Source organism: Tachysurus vachellii, chromosome 6, assembly GCF_030014155.1.
Source record: "Tachysurus vachellii isolate PV-2020 chromosome 6, HZAU_Pvac_v1, whole genome shotgun sequence".
NCBI lineage: Eukaryota > Metazoa > Chordata > Actinopteri > Siluriformes > Bagridae > Tachysurus > Tachysurus vachellii.
Window position 1 is genome coordinate 26,018,381 of NC_083465.1, and position 23,610 is coordinate 26,041,990.

At 40.8% G+C, this 23,610-nt stretch overlaps 1 protein-coding gene across 2 annotated transcripts in view; it reads left to right on the top strand.

Annotated features, from left to right (window-relative positions):
* Window positions 1-22,732, top strand: part of hhip (hedgehog interacting protein) — a 30,450-nt gene extending 7,718 nt beyond the window's left edge. Inside the window, exons 3-13 of one of the 2 annotated variants that reach the window (XM_060873117.1) lie at window positions 2,226-2,370; window positions 3,683-3,887; window positions 9,779-9,930; window positions 10,448-10,621; window positions 10,872-11,015; window positions 11,863-11,984; window positions 13,100-13,223; window positions 13,605-13,735; window positions 14,698-14,782; window positions 21,521-21,669; window positions 21,765-22,732. In XM_060873117.1, coding sequence (XP_060729100.1) covers window positions 2,226-2,370; window positions 3,683-3,887; window positions 9,779-9,930; window positions 10,448-10,621; window positions 10,872-11,015; window positions 11,863-11,984; window positions 13,100-13,223; window positions 13,605-13,735; window positions 14,698-14,782; window positions 21,521-21,669; window positions 21,765-21,961 — 1,628 coding nt within the window. In that variant the 3' untranslated portion in view covers window positions 21,962-22,732. The remainder of the gene's footprint in view (window positions 1-2,225; window positions 2,371-3,682; window positions 3,888-9,778; window positions 9,931-10,447; window positions 10,622-10,871; window positions 11,016-11,862; window positions 11,985-13,099; window positions 13,224-13,604; window positions 13,736-14,697; window positions 14,783-21,520; window positions 21,670-21,764) is intronic. The other variant, XM_060873118.1, reaches the window with a different exon arrangement.
* Window positions 22,733-23,610: the final 878 nt, after the last annotated feature.

Genomic DNA, 23,610 nt, shown 5'->3' on the forward strand with positions numbered 1-23,610 from the left:
ACTTCACTTGATGGATAGTATCCGCTAGCAAGCTTTTTGTAGCTTATATTTTAAATCCCATCATTACTCATACTCTATATACTGTGGTACAAGAATCCAAAAGCATGAACATGTATCTTTCGAAAGTCCTAAAGATTCTTGCTCGTACGGTTGTCCTTGTTCATGAATGACCTCAAACACTTCAAGGAAAGGTCATGAATTAGCACTTATCTACCTTCCAAGCATAGATTTTACAAGCTACTTATCCGTCCTTCAGCACCAGAGACACCCCAGTCCACTTCCAGACTATGTAGTAACCCCATAAAAGCATTTACTGCTTTACCTCACTCCCTCACGCCGCTATGACTCAGCACTTGCATTCGCAGGCCTGAGATAACCACATGTGCGTGGGTGGCATGGCTGAGTGGGTATGTGCGTGTGTCTTTGATCTCCTTGTTGTGTTTAGATGTTTAGGGATATCCTATCACCTCAGTTGTTGGTGTGGTCACCCCCAGCACCAGCACACACACAAACACACACTCCTCAGGCGTTGCAAAGGGGCTTGGCGAAGATGAAAGTAAGGAGGGGAGTGTGTTTGTGTTTCAATCGCTGGTGTGTTCTTTCTGCCCTCCCCAGCAGACGCTCCTCTCTGTGAGGGTTTAGTTTAGAGGAAATCACCAGGCTGGTTGTTTTTAGGTCTACGTGGAGTTGTTAACAACCTACATTCTTACAAACATTGCTTTACCATATAGGCCACGTACTGTATAGGTTTTATCATTTCCACTTCCTAAGCTCTGCCTTATGGGCTTTTCACATCCTAAGAGATTTATGTTGACTGTTAATAGAGAAATAAATCAGAGTGTTTCAGCGTATAGCAAGCAACAGAAATCTAATCTGCTAGGCACAATCAATCAAATTTGGGTGTTCATTCATCATTTACTTGAATTTGACTGACATGTTCCAGATGAACCAACGACCGAATGTTTGACAATTTGGAGTTTGACATATTCACTTTTGATGTGTTTAACACTCCTCAAATTTTACACATATGTCTAAATGAGGTTAGTATTTCTCTGCTGTGTGCGCTAATTGTTGGAAGATTCCGAGATTCTGATGTCGTTTTTTATTTATTTATCAGTTTTAAACACTGGATCTACAGAAAGAAGCAGTTAAAAGCAGTTAAAATAACAATTTTTGTATGGTTTCTTTCCTAAAGCCATCTGCCTCTTGTCACGTAAATGAGTAACAGCGTTGTAAATTCTTTAGTGTCTGATTGGCAAATACACATATTGGAATTAATTAGCATTCGTGCTTACGGCAAACAAACATCATGTTTATTCATTCATTCATTCATCTTCTACTGCTTATCCGAACTACCTCGGGTCACGGGGAGCCTGTGCCTATCTCAGGCGTCATCGGGCATCAAGGCAGGATATACCCTGGACGGAGTGCCAACCCATCTCAGGGCACACACACACACTCATTCAATCACACACTAGGGACAATTTTCCAGAGTTCGCCTCACACCTCCAGGGTTGGGGGTTCGATTCCCGCCTCCGCCTTGTGTGTGTGGAGTTTGCATGTTCTCCCCGTGCCTTGGGGGTTTCCTCCGGGTACTCCGGTTTCCTCCCCCGGTCCAAAGACATGCATGGTAGGTTGATTGGCATCTATGGGAAATTGTCCGTAGTGTGTGATTGTGTGAGTGACTGAGAGTGTGTGTGTGTGTGTGCCCTGCGATGGGTTGGCACTCCGTCCAGGGTGTATCCTGCCTTGATGCCCGATGACGCCTGAGATAGGCACAGGCTCCCCGTGACCCGAGGTAGTTCGGATAAGCGGTAGAAAATGAGTGAGTGAGAGCGAGAGAGATTTTTCCTGTTTTTAAAATGTCTTTTACATGTATGTTCTATAAATATTTGTAAGCATTATATCAGTGGAACACAAAGAACATGCCTATTGTAGAGTCCCCAGTGTTTTGCATTACAGGTTTCTGAAAAAATTCTACCAAAGATTTCTAAATGTTAGCATCTGACAAAACTAGCATCTGACAGTGTCCAACCAGTGCACCATAACCACAGATGGGATTTTGCTTGAGCCTGTGGTGAGACGTCTCGATCTGTGTGAGCTTGCCTGGGGAACAGCTTTAACTACAGGGGATTCTGCTGGTCTAAGAGGCAATGACATCATCCTTTAAGACTCGCGCGGTGTCTGTTAAGGGCTGAGCTCAGTTGTCTGTCTGTGTTTGGCAGAGCTCTTCCAAGCCGATGTAGATGAGTTCTGCCAATACTACGGGAGGAGAAATGGGGGCCTGTGCTTTCCTGATTTCCACCGAAAGCTACTGCGTGGGCAGGACTCCAACTACTTGGGAGATGAGCAAATAGAAGCGATCAACAGGTATGTAAATGAAGTACAGTCAGATTTCAGTGATTTTCTTTAATGATAGCGATCCCCATTTAAACATTCATAGATTAGGCTGTTTTCTTAACATTTCCGAAGCATCGTTCCAGATAATTCCACACTAATGACTTTGAAAATTGGATTCATCTCGTCAGTTTTTTTTTCCACAGAGGTCATTGGTGTCCCGATATGCATGAATGAGCCTACATGTAAAAATATTCCCGCTTGTGCTTTGAGCCTGGCTCGATGCCCCCTCCTTCCCATGGCTGAGCCATGTCTGTTTGTCCAGTGCTGGTTTAGCCAGCTTTAAAGGCACAAAGAAAGTGCTTATACTGCTCCTGCTCTGATCTGGACCAGTGGGCTTTGAAGCTTATGTGAAAAGACATGATGAGGGACGGTCTCCAATAGCAGCTATCACATCTGAAAGAATCAGAGGATCAACAAAAACAGGATTTAGCCTAAAGACCTCAAGGGTTCATTCTCATGTTGAGCTTGCACCTCGGGATTCTGAGCTGGGATACTTCAGCTTTGTTTACATTTGCTTCAGAACATTTTAATCCATCCCTGATTTTTTAGCCAAAATATCTTTCATTTGTTCACTTCTCGGAGCCAGAGCAATGAGGAAACCTTTAAGGCATGTGCAGGAATGTAAATATGAATAGATAGCTGTTAAAACATTGATATTGCTCTGATACGTATCAGTGTTATGAAGTATCCGCAAAATCATATTGCGCATTCCTAAAAGTATGCCAAATACCTCGCAATCTGTAAAACCCATTGCTGGGTGCCTCCTTTTTCTGACGCTCTTGGGGGTGTGCTGATATAATAAAATGGGTGATGCTGTGATGCCAAAGTTGATTATTTCCTGTACAACAGCACATCCTTTAGTGTTGTATTCTTATACTCAAACTCCAAATGTGTTTCCACATCTATAATCAGTCATTTCTTCACCAGGCTCTCACAAAAATGTGAAAACACAACATGTGCTGTCCTGACTTTGGAGACTCCTTCCTTACACGTAAAATAAAAACTTTACCACATTAATCTGTTTATTATTAATCATAGATTATGTGGTGCAACCTCCATAAATGTCATTATGGAAATGCTAACCTATTAGAATGAGTAGGTTAGTCAACAAAACAACTGTCAGAGCTGCTTTTATTGAAAATTAATCAACTTCTCATGACCGATCGATCCAAGCATTCTATAGTACTCTGGTGCAAGTCTTATGTATTAGCTGATGTGACCTGTTATTTAATCACATCAGATCTAAAGTGTCTGAGTGATCTGACCAATCTGCTCTCTTTAGCAGGAAGCATAAGCACAACTGCTACTGTGCTCAAGAGATCTTGAGTGGACTACGACAGCCCGTGGCTGTGGTGCATTGTGGGGATGGCTCGCAGCGCCTTTTCATTGTGGAGAAGGAAGGCTTTGTCCGCATCCTTACTCATGACATGGAGCTATTGAAGGAGCCATACCTGGACATCCACAAACTAGTGCAAACTGGGATCAAGGTAAGAGGCATCACATGCATTTCCTCTACAATATTGCAAATGCAGAAATTTATGAAAAAATCAAGCAAACTTTTGAGAAGCTTGTAATTTTCATATACGCTCTTAGGAACACTTATTGGCAAAGAATGTCCTGTTGTTAAAGCATATAATTAGAGCTTACATGGCTCAGAACTGCAAGATACATTTATTTCATTCAGTTTTTATTCAGAATCAGATTTATTGGCCAATTGTGTTGACACACACAAGGAATTTGGTTCCAGCAGTTTGTGACTCTCAAAGGTACTGATATAAATAACACAATACTATACAAGAAAACAATGCAGACGATGAGATACAATATAGACAGAATGAGTATAAAATATGGATATAGAATGAATAAAATATATAAAATATGAATATAGGTCATTGTTAACTGCTTTAGCTTGTTCAGGGCCATGGGATGTTTAAATTGTTTGTATTCTGACCAAATAAGGCATCAGAATAATAATATATAGCTATGGTTATATAATATACAGCTATGGTTGCAACAAGCTGGACCAGCAGGGTTATCTTTCCCTCAAACAAGATGTTTTTTACTATCTATAGCCCTATTCGGACGGGATTAGTTTTACGTGGAGTAATGCAATTTTACCTCAGGACGTCTGTAATATAAATTGGCCAATTCGCACGGGACAGGACATCTCAGTAAAACTAGCAGAAGTGGGAGGGGTAACTCGCTTTATGCACCACAGTAACCTCCTTGTCGTCATGTGCGTATGACGTTGCTTCCTGTTATCACGTTTACAACATGGCGCCTCCATGCTTGCAAAACGCGCCAAAAACTACTTTTAAACAGGAAATGACGGAATTGTACCGTACATATTTACAGTGCGTCTATTCGGACAGGATTAGTATTACCTGAGGTAATTTTTCCGGACCTTTTTACAGAAGGTAAAAGTCGCCGTAATCTTTACTGACATTGTCCGTAATGATTACCGAGATGGCACATTCGGACGGGACTAAAATCACCGAGAAGCTCTGGTAATAATTAGTTTACCCCCACGTCCCCAAAAACTAATCCCGTCCGAATAGGGCTTATGTGGCCCCTAGTTTGCTAAAATCAAGAAGCATCACAAACAAGTTCCTTTGGTCAATCTGGACAGGTGACAATGGCAGCATGCTCAGTATTCAGTGTCAGGTACAGTAATGAGTAGTTTTGGGAGGAGAATGGGGATTGTAAGGTGCTTCTTCAAACACAGGTCACCCTGTTAAGTGAGTTGCTCCAGACAGGAAGATGTGGAAGGTTGTTTTGAAGATGTCAAAGAACAATTTGTATCTACTAGAGATCCATCCAGCCTGGCCTTTTAGTATCAAAGGTATCTGATCTCCAGAATACAGAATATCATAATGCAAAAGGATTTTCAGTAAACTTTCAATATAGAGAGAGGTTTGTACCATCATTATAAGACATTGCACCTCTTACATCACTCTTTTCCTGTTTCCTGCATCTTGAATTTCAAGCATTTTATGTATGGTGTATTGTTTAATGAGTAATAAATTGCACAGAGCACAGCATAAGTGATGCAATGTGTAGCTATTGTTAATGTCACTGCCAGTGTAGCTATTGTTTATGTCCCTGCCCAGGCAATATGTTTAATTTCTGAGAATGTTGCTGCATGATTATAGGATATCCTCCCATACGTCTGTAGATGCTTTGCCGTGTGCCACTACGGATGTTTATCTGTCCCCATTACATATGCAGGCATTTATTTGCAAATGTGTCCCAAGGTGGAGGAAGCGGTCAACGTTTTTTCAGGAAGTTTACATGTGTCGCATGCTTCTTTTGCTTCCCCAGATAGAGCGATTATGGGCTTCCGTGGACTTGACATGCGAATGCTTCGCTAGGAAGTCTTTGTGCACCTTATCGTAATTAAACATAATTGGCTGTGGATCCAACACTCATTATGTCAAAAATGAGGGGAGTCTCAAGCCCTGCTAGACCCCAAGAGTCCTATTCTGTGAAGTTTGGCTGCTATCATATAGAGCTACACAGAACGGATGGTGTTTACGCAAAGCAACAACAGGATGTTGCTCTCTTTGTGTACGCGGTAGGTCCCCTGATTCCTTCAGAAAAGTAGATAGTGTTTTTATCACACAACTTTGATTCTAATGTTCTATGTTTCCTTAAACCGTCAATCCTCCCGCTGGCAATTACACCAGCTCAGACACAATACACTGTCCACTGTAGGGAGGTCCCTCAAGCGCTGTGGGTGTTCTCCGATTGTATTTTATCTGCTGTGTCTCAAGCCCCAAGGGCCCAGAACCACATGTATTTGAAATTTCTGTCATCATTACTCTGAATGTCTGAAACTGTTTTTAGACCAACATAGTTTGCATGGTTGCCGTTTTGTTAAGTGGCTTCTTGAATTCTTTGTGAGGACTCAATAGCCGGTATTCTTCTTTCAATTATGAAACTATCCTGCAAGCCAGTGTAATGTTGTTTAGCTTTAGCTCAGTGCTTAAATGGGACAATTAAACCCTGTCAGCTGACAACCAAGCCAACTGGCTAATCTGAATTGTTTGCAGTTTCTCAGTTTTTTTTATTCCTTTTCAGCTGTGCATTGTGGGATAATGATCTTGCTTGGAATAATCCTCCACACCATCACAGCTGTGCGGTGTTTACCAGGTTAACCAGCTGCTAACGTTGTCTGGATTTGACTGAGCAAGACTGCGCTTAAGCACCAGTGCTTCGCCAATTAACTTGTTTTGGGTTTGCATTGAGTCAAGCTTTTCCAGATGCCGAAATGAACTCCAGTCCTCATGGTGACACGTAAAGACCCGGAGCATGTGTTGATCTTTTAAAATATTTGTGTGAGGGAGATGGTGATTAAGAGTTTAGCCTTGATTTGCTGCACGTTGAATTGTTAGCAGCAAAAGCATTGGACTGCTCCGCTGTTGTGTCTGCTAGATCGGGGTGCATGGCGGTGGAGATGAAGACATCTGTATGCAACGTGAGCATGGCTCTATTGCCAGAGCAAGGGCAGCCAGCTGCAATAAAGTATTTCTTGCTGAAGCAAATAGTTCACGGCATGTCATGCTCTCTGTCACACTACACACACAGCTGTTGGTTTTTTCAGTCAGATGAGCAAGAAGGGCTCTCAGACCTGTCTGAGATAAGTACCCCAGCTTTGACAAATGGCCTTTTTCCTCCCCCTTACCCCCTCCTTTTTAACAGATCACTTCAGGAAATGACCACTGCTGTCATCTTACTTGAGTTAACTTCCCCCAGCACTGTCCTGATCTCCAGAAGAACATTTAGCTCTTGACAATCAACCAGTGTGGCTGAAAACATTGTGATTTGCGGTCTTCCATACAATTTTCCATTGTACTCCATTTCAGGCTTCAGTAATGTATACTAACAGGTGTAGGAGTGTGTGTTTTGGAGGAAGTGGAACACTAGATGTGTGTGAATCCCAATCCTTAAGTTGGGGTTCTAGATTTGAAGTAGCTTTTGTGGTATGCATGTTTTTTTTTTAAATCAGCTCCCGGGTAAAGATATTTTATATAGGATTTTCCAAGCACACTGCAACCAAAAGGTGCACTACAGTAATCTGCAAGCTAAGCTATGGCTGTGTATCATGCCTTGAAAGCTGCAGGCCAGGAAACTGCCAATGGCTACGTGAAAATGTAAGGGGAGTGTTGTGTAGTTTGTGGCTGTAGCACATCTCGTTCTCAATTCCTGGCACTGGTTCCACTACTGGCAGAGCACTTGTAAAGACAGGCTCTTATGGACATCTCTTTCTCGCTTTGCTGAATCTGGATATTGTAAAACAGACTCATATTGTTAGGAGGTTATTTCTAAGAAGTTGGTGTTTAAGGCACTTTCAGACAGAGTTAAAAAAGAGAACCCCAGAAAGATATCATAGCCTGCCCAACTCCCACTAACTTGAGTAATCTATTATGGTTGGTGTTACATAAGAAAGATATCTTACAATATGTCCAACTTGTAAATTCTTGAAGAGTTTGCAAATACGTGTTTAGAGTGTCTTGGCTTAAGATGGGGATGCTTGTGCCAGTGTTGCAATTAAGAAGACCTGTTCACTGGGTGCAAGTCTGCCAACAACTTGCCCCCACTGGTATTCTCTTGTAATATACTCTTGTAATGATAAATGGACCACAATGGATTGATTTCAGCTTCATTTTAGTGCACTTCAGCTGTTAATTTTAGATCCAGAGGAGTGGGAGTCTTCTTGCCACACAGTATCATCTTTGGGGTCTGCCTTCTTGTGTACATAGTGGTCCCTGGCTGGATATCATACAGTTTCATGGAATTCGTGTTTTGACCTTGCACGTGTTTGTTTTGGTATTTGGGTCATGACATTAGTCCTACATCTGAATCAGGTGGTTCAACAAAGTAATAGGAAACACATTTACATTTATTCTTTTAGTTGCATTGTACCTGCCAACTCAGGAAAAGGTGTTTAATAAAAACCACAAAAAAAGTCTTGTCAAGCTTAGTGAGCCCATAAGTCATTATTTATCTGTCAGATTTCACGGCTTTCCCACTCTTGCGGTCAGATTGAAAAGACTCTGGAGTGTGATTACTCAAGCCTCTGAAGATCTTTTACACTCCCCGCTTGAGCATTCCAGAGATGGTGCAGACTCGCGTCCGCATTTGTGCCACTGGCCTATCCAACTTGGATTAGTTCAGCGCAGCCTAACAGAGCTTCTCTGACCAATTTATGGTCTGTGTGTTTTGGCTCGTTCTGCGGGCTGAACCACAGAGTTAACTCAAGCAGTTCACAGAAGACCTCTCTTTACTCAATTCCTGTGAAATATCGGAAAGGAATGCCACATAACTGACATGACGGCATGCTGTATTTGTTTATTGGACATGCTACATTGGCTCATTGTGGGGCAAAAACACTCCTCCCATGTTACATCTGATCCCAAAGCGCTAAATCTCGGCAATCCTTGTTCTAAAAACAAGCTTTCTTGAAAATGCTGTTATTCACACATTCGGAATACATACGCCTGGCTTTCTGTTCGTTCTTTATATTTTCCTAACAATGCAAGAAAGAGAAACCCCAACCTGATCGTTTGGCCAGGGATTGAAATGATACAGCTGCTTATTATAACTGACGATGATGAGTAGACCACCAGAGTTGTGACAACTGATGTAGCTGCCCCCGGGGTGAAACAAAGGTTTACCTATTACACAAGCAATTTCATTGCTTTTCTAAACAAGTTGCCAAGACAGTGGGAGTTGGCAGTTTGCTCCTTGTTTATTTTTATGTTTTTTTTCTATCCCATTTTCCTCCCCTCTCAGTTTTTGCACGGATTAAAAAAAAGGGGAGGGGGGGGGGCAGGAGGGGAATAGGGCGGGGGTCGGGATGGAATAAGGAGGTGGAGGCCCACAGCTTGGGCTGAAGGACTCCTGGGCTTTTTGTGCTCTCTATGAACTGCCAGTGAGCTAATAAATTCTTTCAGCCTCTCGCCGCTGCATTCGTGGATATCCCCCCAAAGATTACACACACAAATCACTAGTGTGGTGGAGGCTGCAGGGAGGGCCCAAGCATCATGGAGGGGCCTTGCCCTAAAAATGAGCCACACATAACCAAAAGGAGGACCAGAAAGAAGGGGGTTGCTGGGAGTCAAATGTTTTATAATTGTTTGTAATGCAGTAGTCAAGGAGGGAGAAAGGGGTGTGAGAATAAAAGAGAGTTGGAGCAAGAGGGCATGGGGGTAACTGGCTCCCATATGGAGAAAGCGAGATAGAAAAGGAGAGAATAAGAAAGAGAGGGACAGAAAGGGACACAGGGGGCCTGGCTTTAGGCCTGGCCCTACGCTGGCTTTTAAAAAAGGAACATAATTAACTTCTAGATTCTTTGTGCTCCCCATCTGACTTGCAGGGAGGAGATGAAAGGGGCTTGCTAAGCCTGGCATTCCACCCCAATTATAAGAAAAACGGCAAGCTGTACGTCTCCTACACGACGAACCAGGAGCGCTGGGCAATCGGCCCTCATGACCACATTCTTCGTGTGGTCGAGTATACAGTGTCCAGGTAACAGTCAGCCACTTACACACTGCTCACATCTCAGACTGACCAGTGTTGTTGGGTGGGAGGGAAATAAAATTGGTTTAATTATTGTTATTAAATGTTTCAGGATATGTGTGGTTTTGAAACCAGGTTTTTGGCTGCCAAGGGTGTAGTAAAATATTTTATGACAGTGATGGATATTTTTATAGAGATTTAATGGCAGTGCATAATTAAACAATTTCATTGACTGGAATTATTTTCTGCTGCATTGCAAAACACGCAGCAGTTAAGAAAGGAAACTCATTTTCAACTATATAGTACTCATGAAAATAGTAATTGTAGATCAGTGAAAGATTTTGAAAGTTTTTTAAGCTTCTGCATGTCTAATATTATTTTATTACGGATCCTGCAAATAAGCATGCAACAGATTTTCATTTATAAATCATATATTAAACATAGGAAATAATGCAATCTGATCATTAGGCACAAACTGGTACTCGATGATGAAGAGTATATTGAGTGTTGTCAATGTTTTTCTCAGAAAAAACCCCAACAAGGTGGACACTAGGACCTTTCGAGTCTTAATGGAGGTGGCTGAGCTCCACAGGAAGCACTTGGGTGGGCAGCTGCTCTTCGGACCAGATGGGCTTTTGCATATATTCCTGGGTGATGGAATGATCACTCTGGATGATATGGAAGAGATGGACGGATTGAGGTGATTGTGCCAACAATGTATAGCAGGGGCGTCATCTTCTAGTATTGAAGGGTCACAGCAAAACATAGCAAACCATTACATATAATAGAGCATATGAAAATCATTAATCCACACACTTTCTAAAGCTCTAGAACCATATAAGCATATAATAATTAGCAGTGCACTTGCAGTGTAGGATGTCTTTGACCTTGATATTAGCTATGTTCCTCTGATTTTGTCAACCAACTAAGAGAGAGATTTGCTGCTGCAGTGACTTCACTGGATCAGTTCTGAGGGTAGACGTCGATACGGACCACTGTTCCACACCCTACGTTATTCCAGGGGACAACCCATACTTCAACAGCACCAATCAACCTCCAGAAATCTTCGCCCATGGACTGCATGATCCTGGCAGGTGGGTGACAATAGGAGGATGCTTCAGAGTACAGAGCAAGTCTTTAATATAATGTGAAGAACTGGTGAGGTTCTCTAGAGCCAGCTGAATAAAAGCCATAGTTGTTTTCTGATGTTTGCTTTGCCTACTGTTGCCACCTTTCTTTACATGCTTCAGAAAGATTGCATTTTGTTTATAGTCTGTAACAATAAATGGCTGACAAATTAAAGGATAATCCAGTGGCTTTGTTATGCTTTGGGGGAAAGGGAGGGCATTCTTTTTTTTTTTTTTTTTTGTGGTGATATGGTTCGACTTGACTGTCTCTCCTTCTTGTAAAATATCACAGTAGATCAATACAAATATCTACTAACTTCCGACCAGTTACCTTCTACGTTAAAGTGCATGGTCTCGGCTAGGATGGCTCTACCCCATCCACATGGCACAAGGGTTCACTAATGAGTATTAAAATAATAAATTCTATGCAATCTGCATGACACTCACCAGATCTCAACCCAAATGAAAACCTATGGGAGATTTTTGAGTGATGTTTTGAGTGACAGTTTTCTCCACCACCATCATCAATGCACTAATTGCAAGGACTTTTGAAAGAAAATGGTTCATCCTTCAGAAAAAAGTTCCAGATATGATGACACACTGAAGCTGTTATAGTGGCTTAATCTTTTGTTACTATCAATGAAAAAACAAACAATTATATATTTGACACCAACCATGTTTTGGTTGCTTGATTGAATTTCAGTGGCGTTATGCAAACACTACTACAAGCTGCATATTTCACACGTGTTATAAGTAATACACCTTGTCTTCCTGCTATTGTCTAATGACTGCCCTAAACAATATCCCGTCTTAGGTGTGCAGTGGATAAACTTCGCATGGACACCAATGGGAGCCTCCTGATCTTGTGCACTGATGCAACAGGAAGAAACACAACAACAGGAAGGATCCTGCAGATCAGCAAAGGGAAAGATTATGGTATGTCTGTCTACACTAGTTTTCATACACCAGATTTCATATAAACTCTCTATATTCTCTATAAACACATTAGCCTTATTCAGGAGTCTCTCAAAAACGATCAGTACAAAGTTTGAACTTCTACCTTCTAGGATACATTACTACATTATTTTAGGATGCAACAACACATCATTGAGGCATTTCCATCTGTGAAGGAGAAATAAAGAACATAAATACTTTGAATTGAAATTGGTTATACAGTGTTTGCCAGGGGAAGGCAAGTATGTGTTCATGAATATGATACATCATTATCAGATACAATTAGCTTTTAAATTACGCTTTGGCATCCCAACCCATATTGTGGACAGCCTAATCGATACCAGAAGATCTCACGATTGTTATTTCCATTGGAAACTAAGAATTAGTTGTTTAGATTGGTTACATTTCTGGCCCCATGAGCAATATTCATTCTAGCGTATGGCTCCATCTTAGTGTATACAGTACGCCACCATCACATGCCCCAAAGAAGCTCTACTAAGTTGGCAAATTACTGGTCCTAATACACTATTAAAAAATCACCATGCTGAAAGTGTAGGTTCATTAAACTGCACTGAAGAGTTTTACAACACGCTGACTGCAACATTATAATACTGGCCATTCCCAGAGCTGTCATAACTTATGTTGCTATACACACTGTCTCAAACACCCAGTACACAAACTCTTGTTAGAAACTGGTCCCTCCCTCACATAAGCTGGATGTTAACGATCCCATTTTGTGAAAAGGAGCACAGTCAGCTACCCATAAAATAAAGTTGTCTTTAATGTTCCCAAGCCATTGGTCATTAAAACCCTCCTCTATTAGCATTCTGAAAGATTGTTGGAAATATTGGGTATACGTTCCTATTAGGCAAAAAAGTACATTTGTTAAAGCTAAACTCTGACATAGTGTGATTTAAAAGCAGGATGCAAACGATTTATGATATTTTCATAACATCTGAACCATATCTCATACATTTTATTGACCAAGTTCTTTCTATTGCAATGCAGACGTTTTTATAATCATGACCAATTATAGACATTGGCAGAGAATTTTTTCTTAATAATTAACATGAGATACTTGTGTTTCTTTTGTATAGAAAATGAAGCATCGATTTTTGACGTAGAGTCTGCTGGTGGTGCACTGCCTGTTGGTGGGTTCATCTACAGAGGCTGTCAGTCAAGAAGACTTTATGGAAGTTATGTATTTGGTGACAAAAATGGGTAAGTCCATTATTAATTGTGAATGTGCTATATGTTTGCCTGTAGTCACAAAAAAATAGTGATAGTAGCCAAGGTTTACAGAGTTAGATCTAATCTGTATGATTGCAGATGTCAGACATCTTTCCGGTGGTTTTGCATATCCAAGTACACACATTTCCACCCACCCCTTATAGGAAAAGGGCTTATTTTTTCAGTGAAATTGAAATTGTCATTGATCATTTGTTCACAACCTCATATCATTAACACTTCACACTAACCCAACTGTTCTGTACATTTGGTACAACAGTAGAGGATAAATTATGGGGTTTTGGGGGATTTTGCAACTGGTAAATCTGTTCACAGAGACTTGATGATGTAATTTGCACCGTGTTGGTATTTCAGAAACCTCAGAATACTCCAGAGGCCTGCTGAGGACCGGCTGTGGCAGGAGAAGCCATTCTGCCTTGGAAGTAGCAGTTCATGTGGTTCCACATTGGTAGGCCACATCCTGGGGTTTGGAGAGGATGAAGTAGGTCAGTGTAAATCTCTATTTTTTTCTTAGCTAATCATTCTGATCACTGTTGAGCATGGAATTTATATACAATAATTATAATCATTATTATTATTGTTGTTGTTGTTGTTGTTGTTGTTAAGTTCTTCGTTCATCAGTCCAGATCAGTCCTTTTAAAATAATATTAATAAGACTTTAATACAGGATACAGATGACTTTGAGGCAAAATGGAGTCAAATTTGAAAAAGACATCTCCACGATACAGAACAAGGATAGACGGGGTCATTGAGGAAAGCCAACTCCTACTCCAAAATACTTTTCCTCCATGGCACATTCCATTATGACAGAGTACTTTAACTTCCTGACAGATAATTTCCTCTCTCTCTTGTTGCTGACAGAAGATATGACCAAGATTCAAAGGTCAGAATGATTTGTCAGTGACTGGGGTTTCCAATTGCAATTAACTTCCCCAACCAAGCCTCAAATTTAACCTCACGCCAAACGATAACAGCCTTTCTACACTGTAGAATGGCCATTTATCAGGGCCGTGTGCCAAGTTCAGTGATGAAGTTTCTACATGCTAGAACATAGGGATTGGATTGCAGGCCTTGCTGGAAATCAAACCTCCAAGTGACTCACAGCAAGCCTGTGTTCCATCATGCTGTACAATCTGCTTGACCTCTTATCACAGGAGAACATAAACTATTTGTTCCAAATGCCTAGAACAAGCAGAACAAGGAACTATCCTTTTTCAATAAAAGCTGTGGATACTTTAGAGGGATTCATTCAGAGAGCTGGGTCTCAAGACTCAGTCAATTCTATGTCACTAGATCACATGTGGATCAGGTGTGTTGGGGACAAGAAAAACACTCAAATATGCAGGGCAAGAGGTACTCCAAGAACAGGGTTGGGAACCTGACATAATAAATGAAGCAAACTTTGTACTCATCACATCCTCATTTTTCCCAATCTTTTTCTCACCAGGTGAGGTCTATATCTTGGCATCCAGCAAAAGCTTAGCCATGCAGTCACACAGTGCGAGGCTCTACAAGCTGGTGGACCCTAAAAGGTACAGAAAGTTTTCATTCATTCATTCATTTTCTACCACTTATCCGAACTACCTCGGGTCACGGAGAGCCTGTGCCTATCTCAGGCATCATCGGGCATCAAGGCAGGATACACCCTGGACGAAGTGCCAACCCATCGCAGGGCACACACACACACACACTCTCATTCACTCACGCAATCACACACTACGGACAATTTTCCAGAGATGCCAGTCAACCTACCATGCATGTCTTTGGACCGGGGGAGGAAACCGGAGTACCCGGAGGAAACCCCCGAGGCACGGGGAGAACATGCAAACTCCACATACACAAGGCGGAGGCGGGAATCGAACCCCCAACCCTGGAGGTGTGAGGCAAACGTGCTAACCACTAAGCCACCGTGCCTCCCTTACAGAAAGTTTTCATATTACAAATAATACTTTCCACTTTTTTGTCTAGATTGTAGCAATCCTCTAAGAAGCACTAACCTGCAGAACCTCTGGGCACACTTCAAGCAGCTAAACAAGCGCTTTATGAATATTAATGGCACAGTAATACAGCAGATCACACAGCTACAAATTCAGCTAGCAATCCTAGGAAAGGTTACTGTTTCTATGTATGGTTCCACCAGGTTCTCTGGTTTCCTCCTCTTTAAAAAAAAAAAAAAGACCAAAAATTGAAATAATTTTTGTGTATTTAGTGAAGTCTATTCTTATATGTGAATAGGTGTGGGTATGGTGTATCATAATAGACTGCCATCTTATCTAAAGTGTATGTTCACATCTCATGAGAAGTATTCCTGGAAGAGGCTCTGGATCCACTGTGATCCAGTTTAGTAACTGAAAACTGCATAGAATTTCTGCTTTAAAGCCACGTAGTCAGCAATGCTGAGCACTAATTCCTCTGCCTTCATTCCACTAATGTGAGTCTGGAACATTTCAGCATCCCTATGATGTAATGTCAAATTACTGTCTTGTGAAATAAGACTCCTGTTTCACAATGTTTCTGTCCATCACTCACCACTGATCACCTGCATATTAAGCTTACAACAAGAAGAGTAAAACAAGAGCTTGGGGTTATCATAGCTTTTTACATTCTTTAGCTCAGAAGTACATCATTTACTGTCTCTCTCTTTCTCTTTCTCGCTCTTGCATACGCACACAAGGACTGTGCCCCTTTAAACAAATCATCACACAACTGCCGGCCTCAGCCAACACAAACCTCAGCCATAATTGGAGAGTAAGCATACCATTTCCAAATGTTAGTGTAATGTGTTTCTAACACCAACACTGTCAGGGCAGTTCAGGCGTCACTGGTTAACTGGGGAGCATGTGTGGTCTGCTGGGATATTTTCTGAGCTTTGACGAGACTTGCACACCTGTCATCAACAGGAGGGATGTTTTCCTTATAACGGCAGAGAACCTTCATTTCAGGGAGTGCTCGGAGACGAATCCACCCAAAATCTGACCATGTATTATTAAGAGAATTCTGTTCTTAGGTTGGCATGACCAAGAGAGCAGGCTGCTTCCCTACTGAAAGTATCTTTGTTACTGCAAATATAGCTTAATTGTCCATGGCGTTTGTATCAAATCTTGCTTTAGGGAACATGCTAATGATCAAAACCTTTCTTTTACAGTTCTTGCTTCTACAATGTATTTTATTCATCGGGAATTTCTCTCAGCATGTATAGTCTAGAAGAAGTATGGTTCTAGATAAACATCAAAACTTCTTGAATCCTTGAACCATTTTCTACCATTTCTAGTCGAAAATGCAATCAAAACCACGGCTTTTGTAAATATTCCTTTACAACGACAGTGCCACCCAAGTCAAACTTAATTCATTATTCAACAGATGTTTCTTCCTTGCCCAGACCTCTTGCACTCTCTCTTGTTTTTTTATTTATGCTTTCTGGCAATGCTGCATTTTTTCCAAGGAACATTTCTTTCCATGATTAATTGGAGTTGTTTAGTCTGTAGGAACTACGGTGTTGGGTGTGCTTATTTACACACCCTGTCAGTTTGAGAGAGCTCGTTACCAAACGACGGAGAATGGATCGCGCAACTAACCTCACTTGAACAGCCTTGACAGGTGGTCTTGCATCGATGTACCTGCAACATCGCAACATCGCAAACGTTCCATGTTTTAGTCTTGTGTCTGTCAGAATCCAAGGGCTTCAAAACAAACATGTTTCGATGTTTTGATTTTGATCAGCTGTTTTGTTTTTATCGAGCAGTAAGGATTCAGGCACATGAGCAGAGAATTCACCTCATCAGATCAAATGATAAACATGTTACAGCAGACTTATTACATCCATCCATGTTTTTTCAGCGTGATCTAATGTCGAATAATAATTAGACAGTGTTCTGGGGATAGGCTCAGGATCCACCTTGACACTTACCATGATAAATTGAAAGATAATTAATGCTTTTTCTTGCTTTGAACAACACCCAAAGGCACAAATATATCCTTATGTCAACTTACCATGTGATGACAGAATGGCATGTAATTCTATAGATGGAAAAATATATATATTTTTTTTATTTATTTTTTTTTTATTATTATTTTTTTTTTTAGATTTTAGTAAGCAGCAAGAAGGGAAATATGAGCGGATGGTACTTAGGTGTGCTGAGTGCTTTAAGAGAATGTCCGCTTGCACTTTTGACGTCAAGGATATCCCCATCGTGCAAGAAAAATCCCTTTAATTCTATTTCTGACATTTCATAAAATGAAAGGTGACTCTCCCCTTTAAGCCCAGTAGGAAGTCTATTAGGTCAAAAGCATTGGAAAGCCTAGACGTTTTGCTCAAGTTTCTTACCACCCCGTGTTGAAATATTTTTCTTAATTTCATTAATCTACAAAACAACACAATTTCACGAAACCCGCAAAGCATCAAAGTTAAATCCTAGGAAGTAAAACTGAAAATGAATATCTTTTTTTCCCACCCAAGTAATCCTAAACTCCTAATAAGCAGTCAGCTGGCTGCGGTGGGTCTTTTTTTGGTCACTTAAGCTTACAATGGAGCTTTAGAGCATACTGTAATGTAAAACATAGTATATGAAGCATATGTTTCATGCAGATTTTGCCTTTTCAGTGGATTTCAGCGCTGAGATCTTGCGTTCTGAATGGGCTTTTTAGAAGCCTTTTAATGAAGTACTTTCGTTATGAAAGCCACAAATCACTTCAGGCTTTTTCTCGAGGTTAGCAGGCATGCACGTGTGTGTGCACAAGTGAGCGAGAAAGCCAGAGATGTGTGAAAGAAGAAGTAGGATACAAATACGTCGAAAAAACTGTTCACATTTTCTGGTTCTATAACCCCCAATTCTTCACCAAAGACCCCTTTATTTGACTTTGTCCTCTAAATCTCACGAACTCTCCACCACGTCCTTCCCTTTGACAAAGCCCCTTTGCAGTGTCACTGAATGGCCTACAGCTACAATACACAGTAAATTTTTCTGACACAATGTACTCACAAAGACTGCCGGACAATAGCGAGAGATGACAAAAAAAGGGATAGAGGGTCTGCAGCAAGCAGCGTGACGAAGCTCATTTTGGCATGGACGATGTATGTAACTCCCACAGTACACCCCACTGCTTGGATAAATCTACTGTTTTATTGTCAAATTCAGCAAGTTAAATCCTAGGAAGTAAAACTGTCTTCTGAGAAAAATGCACGCGTTGTTGGACTCCTAGGTTTTTTGTATGTGCATATTGGTTTGCTGTTGGATTCTCAGTGGCAGAGAGAAGTGGGAGAGAAGATAATTCTTTCTTAGGGGCTGTAAAAGGGATTCTGTGTCAATCAAACATCACATTAACAGTTTTGTATAATCTATTCATTTAAAAATGCCAAAAAAATAAACACTACATGCATTCCATGATCCCTATGTTTGCACAAGTACTGTAAGTGACAAGTTGACAGACAGCTAGAGACTGAGTCACATTTTTACAGCAACAAAGCAACAACATAAAAAATTTGAACTGCGATTTTTCTTATTTCTATGCCATTAGGTATGATCCATTACAGAGACACATACAAACATTGTGACCAGTCCGATGGTCATCAGACATGCAGTCAGACATGTTTCTGTTTCTCTGTGAAAGCAACTCACTACTTGCTGTTACAGTAAACATGACGTTTCACTTAAAATGCATTGGGAAATTACGAAAATATATAAAGATCGGACGGAAATAGGACAAATCATTGGGCTCTCTGGTGAGTGTACATAGCTAGTACAGTTAGCTTGCTTTGCTGGGCCACCAATAAAGCTAACATGTAACCTAGCATGTAGTGTATATGTCAAGCAACCAGTTTTCAGACTAATTATGGCATTATTTGTGTTGCTTAGGTTATTTAAATTGTTTGTGTCATTTCTTTGTGTCAACAAACAAGATAAATTGCTTGTTGTTTAACAGTGTGAACATATAATAAATGTAAATGTCAACAACAGAAAATGGAAAATGCCTAATTTAGGTTACTGAAATAAACCACTCAAGATCACAATGAATTAAAAGCTGAAAAGAATTGTGAGGCACTGAGAGCTTTCTGCACTTAATTCCAATTACAGACTTCATCGCCTCCTGGAATCTTGTTGTTGGGGTCTCGTAGTGTACAGGACCCTTATGACTATAGGCACTTTACTGTACGTTTCCAGTCTGAACTAGGATCAGTATACTTGAAGGACCGGACAAAGAGCATCCAAGCAGCTGATGTGTTCAGCCTCCTATTCAGCGCAGAGGAACGGCAGGCTCCAGGAAGGCCTTAAACTAATAAGCCATGGCCCTCCTTTAATTTATCAGTCTGTGTTTTATGCAAGTGGCCTCCCAGAGTTGATACATTCCCACAGTGCCTGTTGACCCAGCTGCCTTTGTCGAGGGCTGCAGCAGCAGGTGTTGTTTTCACGGCCACCCTGCCAGTAATGCAAACTGTTTAGTAGCTGCGCTGACCCTAGCGTCATTAACGGCGTTAGCCCAATCCTCCGGGGAACCACCTCTTTCTCTCCTTTCTCTTCCTCTCTCGCTCTTTCTTTTCCACCCTCCATCTCAGTTTCTTTCCCCTTATTTCTCTCTCTCTCTCTCTCTCTCTCTCTCTCTCTCTCTCTCTCTCTCCCTCTCCCTCTCTTTTTTGTTTTAACAACATACAGCCTGTCACAACAGCACAAAAAAAGAGTGCGGATGAGAGAAAGGGGAGAGTTGATGCGGGTGGTGAAAGCAGCGGTGGGAAGCATGGGAACTACCCCCTGCTACCCCCTTCAGGTCCCCTCTACCCCACCCCACCCTTCGAATACAGCCTGCCAGAAGCCCCTTGTTACCACCCTACTCCTGCCATCAGTCACTGATGCTGTCAGGCTGGTTCCAGCATCCCACACACACACACACAAGTATATACTTATAGAAGTAAGTCATAAATTCCTCCCACTATTTCCTCTCGCATATATTTCATTTCATCAGTAATCAACACTATTTCTCATGCAAAGGATTCTTAAACATTTTGTCAAATAAGAAGCAGTGGATCACTAAAGTGTAGAGAAAGACCTAAATGGTGGCTTGCTTTCAGTTTTCCACTTTCCTCACATGCTGGCCACCTCACTTTCCCAGGCACCACTCCCAGTGAAACACACAGGATGTGAACTAACTAAGTGCTCTTCAGTCTGTTCCTCATAGTCACTGCTTCAGCGGAGTCCAATTACAGTGTGCAAGTGTATGTATGTGTGTGTGTTTGTGTGTGTGTGCCTGTTGGGTATGTCAACAGGTCTGCCTGTTCTGTAATAGACAGCCTTGAAGAGATTCGCCTGGCTCATTAGCTGGTGTGTGAAGGCATTAGGTTGTTTGAAGAGCTACAGCTCTCACAGTTTCATTAGTAGCTACTCAGCGTGATGGCGAGGTTTCGCCTTTGAGCCTCATTACACACAAAACGGTACTGTTTCCACTTCCAGATGTTGCCAGGCCAAAAGAAATGTGCCGTCATCCATCATATGAAGTCTTCTTTGCTAGAAATAATAATTTTCTTTCCATACTTGCATGTTTTTGCATCTTGAGACAGTGGGATGTGTATCCACCCTGATCAATATGTGCTTCAGGGTGTGTATTTATCACGGCTCGTGTAATAAATAAAGCACTTGGCAATGTGTTGTAATAGGAAAATAGTAAATGATGGGGGTGCAATGGGGCCAACACAAAGCAGAGTTATTCTTACCACCCTGAAATTGATTATTTTCCTGAAGTTACTTAGTTCCTGTTATTTCTAACATTATATAATCACTTATTTCTCTCTCGATGTTAATAAAACAAAAAAATTGTACGATCATGTTGCCCATTCATGTTGCCAATAAACACAAAGCTCAAAATCTTGAAAAACTGGCTGACACTGGAGACACCTTTTAAAATTGTTGAATAAACCTTTCCTTACAGAAAATGTCACCATATCAGTGAATATTAGTGGCAGCTGATATCTTTTCTAATTGGCTATATTATTTAGTCTTATGGAATAGCATTTTTTTACCACCAATTTTCTGTCTATGTTGTTGCTATAGAAACATCATATGCTATACTATATGACATATTAAAACAAATCCATTTATATTAACCTGTGATTTGAGGCTGCAGTGCTGTCAGAGCTGTCTGTCCAATCGGATGTGAGAACTCAACAATGCTGTGGTATAAAAATTGATAGTCGCTTAAAGGAATCTAATCCTACAGCTGCTCATTTTTTGTACCAAACTGGTATTTAGTAACAGTGTGGTAAAGTGTGTGTGATGTTCCTACAGGCCTCAGGTGCCTAAGGAATGCCGGCGGCCAGTAGAAGCTCCAGAGATGCTGAGCAGCTCGTGTTCTCGGGAATGCAAAAATGGCCACTGCACTCCCACCGGAAAGTGTTGCTGTAACAACGGCTGGGAGGGTCCCTTCTGCTTAAGAGGTACTCATACATACCTTTACATATTATAATTAATATGGTGTTATATCAAAGGTGTGGAGAAATTTTGAAAAACTTCTTCTGCTCATCCTTTACAGCCAAGTGTGAACCCACCTGCCGAAACGGAGGAGTCTGCATCGAACCTAACAAGTGCTTCTGTAAGGAAGGCTTCTCTGGGGCACAGTGTGAGAAAGGAGAGCGAGGCGTAGAAGAGGATCAGGACAAAGATGGCATTTTAGATCACATCATCGATATGACATCATATCTGCTGGACCTCACTAGTTACATTGTCTAAATAGCGCAGGGAGACTGAGCAACTCTACTCCGGTCTGGAGGCGGAACTTTAAGGAGACTTTTTTCTTGAGGGTTTGCCTTCAGGACACCAACACCCGCAACCTCCAACTGCATCCCATCTTCATTACCACAATCATCACTGACTACCCATGTGGTGGACCATCATTGGTCAATTAATGCTGGTATTTACTCCCAAAGTTGGTTGATGCATTCAAATTCTTGTTTGGGTTAACCTCGTAGACTCATCCTGACATTTAGCAGGTTTAATTTTTATATATATTAAATTATTGACAAAGATCCCACTATGAGATTCAGTGCAAATACCATTGGTTCAAAATTAGATATAGCACTGTCCCAGGCGTCATTTACACAACCATAAACTTAGTGATATGAAATAGGAGTCCATGAGAAGCCCTTGCACAATGCTAAAGGGTCCAGCACTCAGTGCTTTAGCTATCTCTTTGCTGTGTATTCTTCCGGACTCAGCCCGTATTCTTCTTCTATGATTGGCCAGTGAAAAGGATATGCCTCAAATCGCTGGACTCACAATCTAAGCTCAGTTTGGACAGTCTGTATAAACCCTGCACATGACTATAAACCGACTGCACAACCATTGAAAGACCAATATACAAAATCAAGACATATAAGGCTACAAAGCTCACTCTGGGAAATCAAATGGACAGTCTACCTGACTGAAGCTCCTCACAGGAAGTCATAGTGGCTCTGGATCCATAACCTCACACCAAAGGCTTAGCCAAATAACATATATATATATATATATATATATATATATATATATATATATATATATATATATATATATATATATATATATATAATTTTTTTTTAAGAAGAACGTTGTATCTATTTGTTTGATAAACCTGAGTTTATCCCATTCATCATCGAGATAAAAAGAAACTGGTTACAATACATAGTGCCAGTGTAATTCCAGAAATATTCATGGAGTCACCTAGTTGGGACTTGATGCCAGTGTTTAAAGCTTGGTCTAGGCCATTAATAACTCTTGCAGAAACGATCAAAAGAATCAATTCAAACCTGAAGACGGCTGCAACCCTCGTGTACTTGTGTAAAGGAAAAATTTGCAAATCAAGAATGTTTTTTCGACAGTCACTTTGATTCTGATATTTCTACCAGTTTTCTGATATTCTTCATGACCATGCACGCTGCTTTTGATATAAATAATGTATCATAGATTTACATACATTTCATTAGGTTTGTGTATGTTTTGTTGTTCCTGTTTGAACTTCAGCAAAGAAACAAGCTAGCTTTGTATAAATCTTCTAAGACCAGCATTTTCACAGTATTTTTTTTGTTGTTGTTGTTGTTGTTGTTGTTGTTGCTAGTTACACTGCCACGAGTATAAAAGAAAATAATAGTATAAAACAAATAATAGATTACCATCATTCACTGGGATCTTTTTTTTTATTTATCAAAGATCCATGTGTCTTTTTTTTCCAATCACTGAATGGTCTTCAGTTAACAGTGTCAAAAGGGAACAAGCATAGTGCTGTACATTTCTGATAGTACTGTACTAAGATAAGTACTACTTAGCTTTGCAAAGTAATATAGTATTACCATTGTTTCAATAGAGGAAGGTTTATTTTTTTAAGCGTAATAATATATGACGGG